At 40.5% G+C, this 8,952-nt stretch overlaps 1 protein-coding gene across 2 annotated transcripts; it reads right to left on the reverse strand.

The window, feature by feature from the left end:
- Positions 1-384: 384 nt before the first annotated feature.
- LOC104000075 (secoisolariciresinol dehydrogenase) lies at positions 385-2,545 on the reverse strand. Of its 2 annotated transcripts, none has more exons than XM_009422016.3 (3): positions 2,390-2,545; positions 2,223-2,300; positions 385-1,373 (listed from the first exon to the last, which is right to left on the reverse strand). In XM_009422016.3, exons 1-3 carry the CDS (start codon positions 2,404-2,406, stop codon positions 584-586), a joined length of 885 nt encoding a protein of 294 aa, XP_009420291.2. In that variant the 5' UTR covers positions 2,407-2,545; the 3' UTR covers positions 385-583. The 2 variants fall into 2 exon arrangements, with proteins under 2 accessions (XP_009420291.2, XP_009420290.2); XM_009422015.3 differs by having other exon boundaries at positions 385-1,376.
- Between the last annotated feature and the right edge of the window lie 6,407 nt (positions 2,546-8,952).

An 8,952-nucleotide genomic window follows, 5' to 3' on the forward strand; every position in this document is an offset into this window, starting at 1 on the left:
TTGATCGTTGGTGCCTTTCCTTACGGGTTTTTTAACTTATTCTCTCTCATATTTCACTCAAACTCTCTTAAACTATCTCAAACTTATTTTTTTTCACATTTGTATCTTTCTGAACTATTCAAAGCAACGATTTATAAATTAAATTGATGCTAATTTGGAAGATTTAAGAGAAAAAACCTTTTAATTAAAAGATATTTTTTTTTTCTTTAATCAGAGAGTGATTAAGATTTTTTATATTATGATTAGTATGTTTAATATTGATTAATTTAAAATTAAATATTTAATATATATATATATATATATATATATATATATATATATATATATATATCGTGTATATTAAATATTGAAATATATGTGGTGGCTTCGTAAGTATTACTATCATTTGGAGGTGAAATAGGACTACATGCAATGCAGTCTTTGTGCATTCATAGCCATAAAGTTTGGAGTCAGTTGTAAGTTGACATAGGCCTTATGCAATGCCTCTTTAAGGCGAAGCAGAACAATTTCATGGCGAGTTGCACGATCATTCACTGATCCCGAGAGAACACAGTACGTCTTCGCCTGGATTCCAGGAATCTACTCAGGGTAGCGGAAGTCGCAAATATTTGCACGCAGTGAAGCCACCATCCACCACTAGATTGTGTCCGCTGATGTACTTGGCCTCATCCGAAGCCAAATACACCGCCGCATTCACCGCGTCCGCCACCTCGCACTTCGTCCCCTCCAACTCCCCCGTGGCCTCGATCATCTCCTTCACCCGCCGAACGTCTACCTCCGGCATCATCTTCTTGATGGCATTGATCCCGAACGGCGTCGGCAGCGCATGCGGCGAGATGCAGTTCACCCTGACCCCGTGCTTGCTGAGCTCCGCCGCCGCCGACCTCGCCGCCCCCAGCACCGCCGCCTTCGACACTGAGTAGTCGTGCGGCGTTATCCCGCCGAGCACCCCGGCGATGCTCGCGGTACACAGAATGCACCCGGCGCGGCGCGGGACCATCACGCGAGCGGCATGCTTGATCCCCGCCACCACCGACCGGGCGTTGATGGCCATGGTGCGGTCGAAGTCGGCGAGGTCGAGGTCGGTGATGGACATGGCAAGGGATCCGGCGACGCCGGCGTTGTTGAACATGATGTCGAGATGGCCATGCTTGGCGACCGCGAGGTCGACGGCGGCGGCGACGTGGGGCTCCTGGGTGACATCGCAGCCGACGAAGGTAGCGGCGGGGCCGAGCTCGTCAGCGGTGGCTTTGCCGAGCTCGTGGTGGACGTCGGCTAGGATGACTTTTGCGCCGTGGCGGATGAACTCAGCTGCGGTCGTTTTGCCGATGCCGCTGGCGGCTCCGGTAATGACTGCAACTTTGCCGGCTAACCTGCTAACGGTCAAAACTTGGTATGGGTTTAAAGAGTTTGAGATTGGTTTTTGTTCTTCCAGAGACAAATATAACTTGAGAATTATTCTCACAAAATTGAAAGCAAATGAAAATAAAATTAAATATCTTTTAGTTACTTTGATATCATTTTTTTTTTGAAGTCAATATAATTGATAAGGATGTGGATAAGGGATTATATCCAACTTCACTTTGTCAGAATGCATTTAGTGTGAAACACACATTTGTTCTTATTCAACTTTCATCCTCAACCACATAACGGGCGCGCGCACGCGCGCGCGCGCACACACACACACACACACATATATATATATATATATATATATATATATATATATATATATATATATAAATAAAAGATATTTCTCATTCAAATATTTTTTTACATTGAGATATCATCCCTAAGCCCAATGGAGAAAAGCAGTGAGAAAGTAGGAAAGAAGATTAAGTTAGACCAAAAATGGTTGTCAGGTTTTAGCAGCCATTATCACAGAAATCAGCAAAATTTTGGAGTAATACTGCTTGCTGCATAGGCACATCAAAGGTTTCTTTGCCCACTAAACAAGAGTTCCTTTCTCACTCTTAACCATGTTTGATGAGTTCCCAAAGAGAACATGTCAAACAATGATATTTCTACCTATCTATCTAATCATTGACATCAAACAAACATAAAGGTTTTGTCTAATTAGTTACTAGCAATTTATGTAGTTCACACTCTTGTGGATGTGTTTGGGACAAAACCAGCCACCTTTTAGTTGCCAAATCTGAGCCACCATTACACAATTCCAAGAGAAGAACAAGAACAAGAGATGGTTTAACAGGAAATCATACCTTGCAGGCTCTGTGGAGAAGTAGTGCTGTTGCTGCAGATGGCTGACACCACCTCTCATCGCCCAAATCCTCTTGCACCTGAAAACCATAACCAGAGAACACATCATTCTCTCTTTCACATCATTCTATCTCGGATCGAAGTCGCGGCGAGATGAAGAAGAATATACACAAAAGTACTGATCATCTTCTTAGTTTCTTCTCTTGTTTCTTCTACCAAAAGAGATAAGAAGCTCGATCTAGATTTACTTCTGAAGGATATCTGATGGAGTCAAACAAAGAGTGGGAGACAAGCTCCAGGGTTAGGTGAGGACCACTGATGGAGTCCATTAACAAGGTAGGGTTGGAGAGAGAAAAACAATGACAGCAGCATGGAAAATGCAGCCCAACAAGTCTCATCATCACTGTTGATACATTGGATGCCCACACTATTGGTTTTTATTTAACCCTAATAAAAAAATTACAAACTTCTTTTATATTTATAACTTTATTTTAATATTCCTAGGACATTCTTTTATAAATGGATATAAATGTTCTCAACTTGTCATTTAATTCTAATACTCTTCCAACTTTTTCTATACAATTTTTATGTTCTTTTTATCGAAAACAATGCAACTAGGGTTTCGATATCGATGGTAAGAGATGATTGATCCGTATATGAAATAGGTTACATGAAATAATGATAATTGAGGAATTATGAGAAATAAGAATACGATAGATAATTGAATGATTGTATTAGGAAAATTATATTTTATTATTTCTTAAGATAATTGTATGAAGTGAGAGTTTACCAATAAGAATTAGTCCTTTATAGAGGCACCAGACACTAATTCTGAATTGATTCACTCATTGTAGATTGGTTTAATCTGTTCACCATTTCTGACATTATAAGATAAAACTCTGAGAAAAAAATGATATATGGTAAAAGTAATATAAAATAAGGCATCTAACTACAGTAAAAAATATTGGAAATTTTGACTAAGTAATTTTTTTTGTGAGCTTTTTGATGCCTTTGTAGGATTAGCAAAAACGAGAATTGGTGAGTAGAAATTGTTGTTTTTATTTAGATCATCATTAAATATTATTAGAGTATCATCCAAAAGATAAGAAAAAAGATATTAAACTCTTAGTGTAATTTAGATGCACAAAATTGGTTAGTATCCTTCTACATCTACCGTTGTCTATATTGATCATGCACAACAGACATTGATTTTATCATCATCGCATTCTAATGTTCGTGATCAAATGATACATAGTTGTTTATTCAAGTTGGGATGATGATTCAAATTCAATCGATGTCCATTTTAAGTCCGTTTCAATCTAGGTCATGCTTTATAGAGCAATGAACCCACAAAAACTAAATCAAGGGTTTTCTCGATGAATATCCCTCAAATGATCAAGTTAGTTTTGGGGTTTGAACTAATTAGCTAATGCTAACACGAATTATGTTTAAGAGCATACCTAGGAGTCCTTTTATAGGTGACCCTAGAGATGGTTATGTTGATGGTTGGAGGTGATGTTTTTGGTTGAGTGTTTGTCGTATCCAATATATGTCGACGATCGATTGGTTAGCCACATATCACTATGTGGCAATTATATGTCTTCTGGTTCGACCACAATGTGTTGGTCATTTGTGACCTACATGGCCTTTGACAGTTTACCCATTGGCCACCAGTTGCCACATGATTATGTGTCTGTCGTATCACCCTTTACCTATCACTAGCCCCCTTATTTTTTGATCATTACGTCATAAAGCTATCGAGGGGTTTGATATTCGACCTCTCAATTGGGTGTCATCGAAATATGCATTCAGAATACACATTCGAACTTTCGATGCATCATCAAAATATGCATTCGACCTTTGAATTGTTGAAATACATATTTGACTCGTACCAAATGGCTTGATTGTGAGCACTTCATCTGAGATCGAAACAGTGTGTAGGTAGTATGACCAGTAATATGTGGAATATTTAAATGAGGCAAACCACCTCAGCCATTGCAAGCAAATAATAATCTGTGTAAAATAATTAGAAAAAAATAAATTGGAAAGGAACATTCATTCTTTAAGAAACTGCCTGAAACAAGAAGAAGACCAATACAACATACAATACCAATAAATTCAGGGATATCATCATTATTCCGAGTGCAGCAATGATGTGCCTATAACTTGAAGTGATCAATCAAAGATCTACTGCTTAATTCTTTACCGAAGAAGGTCCCCATGAACTCTGCCATAGTGAAGTTCCTGTAGCGTGCAGGTTTCACCGGTGATAGTAGCTCTGGTAAAGGTCCATAGAAGACCGACTCCCCACGCTTTCCAGGGTTGAAGAAGGTTGCAACGGAGACTCTGGCTTCTTGATGTGGATTAGCCAACACCCTGTGTTCCACACTCTTGTATTCGTCATTGGACATTATCTGTACAAAAGAGAAAAAATATATATATATATATATCTATGAGCAACAAACTCCATGGAAAACTTGGGAACATCAAAAGTTGGCATCCTACTGTAGAACATGCGAAAAAAAAGGCAGAGGAAACCGATATAAATTGAGAGAAAGGGAAGGCTTTTACTGATACATGTAATCCAACAATAAGAATCTTACAAATAGATGCAATCTGGTTCCATAAAAATGACAACAAAATTCCTCTTGCCACTACTTATGCCATATCGTACGACCTCTCCACCTTTCGACGCCCGGGGAAGGCCCCCCAGGGGAAGGCCCCCGAGGAAGGCCCGGGGAAGGCCCGAGGAAGACCTCTCCACTACTTATGCCATATCGGTTGTTCAACGCCCGGGGAAGTCCCCCGTCCGGCACGCGGCGACCCGCTCTTGCCGCGAAAGCAGCGAGAGCAGTCCGCCGATAGCCGACGAGTTCGGGGCCGGGACCCCCATGCCCAGCCCTCAGAGCCAATCCTTTTCCCGAAGTTACGGATCCGTTTTGCCGACTTCCCTTGCCTACATTGTTTCATGGGCCAGAGGCTATTCACCTTAGAGACCTGATGCGGTTATGAGTACGACCGGGCGCGGGCGGCACTCGGTCCTCTGGATTTTCAAGGGCCGCCGGGGGCGCACTAGATGCCGCGCGATGTGCGGCGCTCTTCCGACCGACCCTACCTCTGGCTGAGCCATTTCTAGGGTGGGCGGGCCGTTAAGCAGAAAAGATAACTCTTCCCGGGGGCCCCGCCGGCGTCTCTGGACTTCCCCCAAGAGCCTCTAGGGTGTCTAAAGAGATGAGATTCTTTTTTAAATCAGGAACATGTCTAACATTAGTGAGCGTCCTCACAATACCATCATGCATTTTAATTTGGATTGTTTCTCTACCGATAACTTCACATGCTGCATTATTGTCCATCAAAACAATTCCACCATTACAAGATTCATATGTGGAAAACAAATCTCTATTATGACACATGTGATAAGAACAACCCGAATCTAAAATCCATTCATTTTTAGACCTCATCCTATCATCAGTAGCAAAGAAAATATTTCCATCATTCTCATCAGCTGCTACACTAGCTTCAGCAGACTCAGTAGTTTTCTCAATAATTTTTTCCTTTTGCTTTAATTTATTTTTTAATTTAAAGTAATCAGCCTTAATGTGCCTCATTTTATGACAATATCTGCATTCCAAATTTCTATGTCTGGATTTAGATCTAAATTTAGATCTACTACTGTCAAATTCTCTTTTATCCATTCTACCCCTGACAACCAGATCCTCAACCTGATTCCCTCTACTTTCCCCAATGATATCCCTGTCTATCTGCTCCTTAGATTTTAGTGCATATTTAATTTCCTGATACGAAATTATTTCTTTTTCATAAATCATAGTATCACGGAAATGCTTAAAACATTGGGGAAAAGAACACAAAAGTAATTGGGTCTTATCCTCATCATCAATTTTTGTATCTATATTCTCCAAATCTATAACCAAGGAATCAAATTTATCAAGATGTGAGAGTATAGATGTACCATTAGTCATCCGAAGCATATACAAACTCTGTTTCAAGTAGAGATGATTCTCCACTGTCCTCTTCATATACAAGACTTTAAGCTTATCCCACATGCTCTTAGCCGTAGTCTCCGTAGCTACCTCCCATAAAACCTCGTCAGAGAGATTTAGAATAATGCTTGATCGGGCCTTCTTATCTATACCCTCAAGATCTTCCTTTGACATACCATCTGGAATATTCTTAGCTTCTTGTAGTGCCAAATCAACTCCGTCTTGAACCAGAATGGCCTCCATCTTGAGTTGCCACATGCGAAAGTTGACATTTCTATCAAATTTCTCGACAACGATATTTGTTATTGTCATCGTTACCAAAAGATCCCGAAACCAGGCTCTGATACTAGTTTGTTAGAGCTAGCCCTAGGAAATTTACCAAAGGGTAATTTTGGCAACCCAACAAAGATAATAAAGCAGAAAAATAAAAAGCGATAAGAACACCATATTTACGTGGTTCAGTCAATTGACCTACATCCACGGACGAAGGAGGAGCAAATCACTACTATAAAAGATAGACTATTACAAATGCCTTAGGAAGATGTTCCTAAGCCATAAAACACCTGAAACCACTGAACAAGAAAAGCCTAAAGCAAACAATTAGGTTTTCTTATGGTGCATATAGCTTCAAAGCCCAAGCCCTTATTTATAATTGCAATAGGAGATAACAAGCTTGATTTTCCTAATGTGGGACTATGTGGGACTTGCCAAACTAACAGAAGTTCGTTGAAAGCTCATTAGAGGTTCACCGGGAGTTCGTCAAAAGCTCGCCGGAGGTTCACCAGGAGTTCATCGAAAACTCGTCGGAAGATTGTTGGGAGTTCGCCGAAAGTTCACTGAGAGTTCGGTTGAACCATTGACATGTAGGACAACTTAGATTCTAAGTAAAGTAATTGTTTTAGCCTTAACTATCATAGTTAGGACTTTAATTTGAGTTAGTTTTGGGAGAAATCATACTAACTCAATTAGCGGCCAATTAGGACTTTAACAGGGCTGAATTGGGCTGGTTGGATGGCCCATTCAATCACTTGGAGCCACATCAAGCGGTGGAACCATCCAGACTAGGTAGTGGAACCGCTTGGGGCTCAGCCTCCCATATGGCATGGGCGGTAGTATCGCCTAGACTGAGTGGTGATACTGCTAGAAATTAATGCTGCCAAGTAGTAGTATTGTTTGAGCTTGGTCTTTGAGCTCTGTCAAGCAATCATACCACCTAGTGTCAATCTGTAAGTGGTGGTACCACCCAATAATGGCGACGGTACCGTCGGTACCCTGGAACCCGGGATGAGACACACTTTGGCTCCATTTTTGAAGCCATTGGGGCCTATAAATACCTCACTCTTTCCTACATAAAAGAGCAATGAAAGTGTGAACAAAAATCTTGGGATTTTGGGTTGTAAAATTGCTAAGTGTCCACCTTCATTTCTAGTTTTATGATCCTTTAAGAGCGGTGTGAGACTTGTAAGGGTTGTCTCCTAAACCCATGAAAAGGAGAAAGTATTGTAAGAGGGTGGTTGGTCTTTGCTCATTGAAGGAAGATCGTCAGTGGACGTCGGTAGCCTCACGGAGGAGGAATCGAAAGTGGAGGTAGGTCATGATGACCAAACCACTATAAATTTGGTGTGCACTCTCTTTTTGCTCTTCATTACTACTATTCTCTACTTCTAATTGTTGATTACATTTACTTCAAGTGAAACACACTTTCAATATCAATTATGATACGGGTTTTATAGAATCAAGCTTTTCAAAATCATTGAAGTTTTCTGAATCGATAAAAATTTTATCGTAAGCACTAATTTACCCCGCACACCCCCCCCTCCTCTTATTACCGACTTGATCCTAACACATATATTCTTATAAAATCCTAGATCTATAGGAGTGGATGAAGGAGGTCAACTATTCTCCTCTCTAGCGGTGATCCACATAGATCTGCGGTGAAGACATTCCTCAAATCACTACACGATCTTCTTGTCCACTCACACTACATGATCAAGAAGGGGTCGACTCTTCTTGCTGTCCACACACCCCCAAACTGAGGGTATCGATTGAGGAGGAGAGGGAGGGAGCAAAATAGGAGGTGGCAGCCAAAAAGGATCTACCCTATGCCCCTTTGGTTCTCTCATATTTATAGAGGTCCTTATCAACTTAACATTAATGGATCATGCCTTATTGGGTACTGGATCTCTATCCAACTACCCAAGCCTATTGGATTAGTGGATCTCTATCAAATAATCTCTTATTGGCTTCTATTAAATCTTATCCATAAGATTCAATAATTTAGTGGCTTACTGGATATCCAATAAGATAGGGACTCTAACAGATATCTTATATCCAAACCTCTACTTGTTGTAACACCTACCATATGTGTGTAACCCTCTAGGTCCAATATCAAACTACCATGAGTCATACCTGCTAGAACTCCTTCTGACTCAGTGAATTATTATCTCTTATAATAATTCACACGACTCATCAACTACGGACGTACTAGGCTGTTACGCCATAGTCCCTAGATGATACAAGGGAATCCAATATATTGGAGCTATCTATCCTCAGTTACCATGTAGCAATAGTCCCTTATTCATCTAATATTTCAAAGACCATATACTAGACATGGTGCTGTCAGACCCATACAGAATCTATTCGAGTCTCGCTTTAATCAGATTCTCTTGGAGAACTCTTTCTCTCTCAATTCTAATGACCCTGGTCAAAGATTTGCTTGAACAAGAATATA

The sequence above is a fragment of the Musa acuminata genome, unplaced genomic scaffold (assembly GCF_036884655.1).
Source record: "Musa acuminata AAA Group cultivar baxijiao unplaced genomic scaffold, Cavendish_Baxijiao_AAA HiC_scaffold_1138, whole genome shotgun sequence".
NCBI classification, from domain to species: domain Eukaryota; kingdom Viridiplantae; phylum Streptophyta; class Magnoliopsida; order Zingiberales; family Musaceae; genus Musa; species Musa acuminata.

Excerpts from the sequence above, each read along its gene's own strand:
- LOC104000075 (XM_009422015.3), bottom strand. Across the intron at positions 1,377-2,222 it reads TTCTCCACAGAGCCTGCAAG|CAGGTTAGCCGGCAAAGTTG; the intron begins GTATGATTTCCT and ends TTTGACCGTTAG.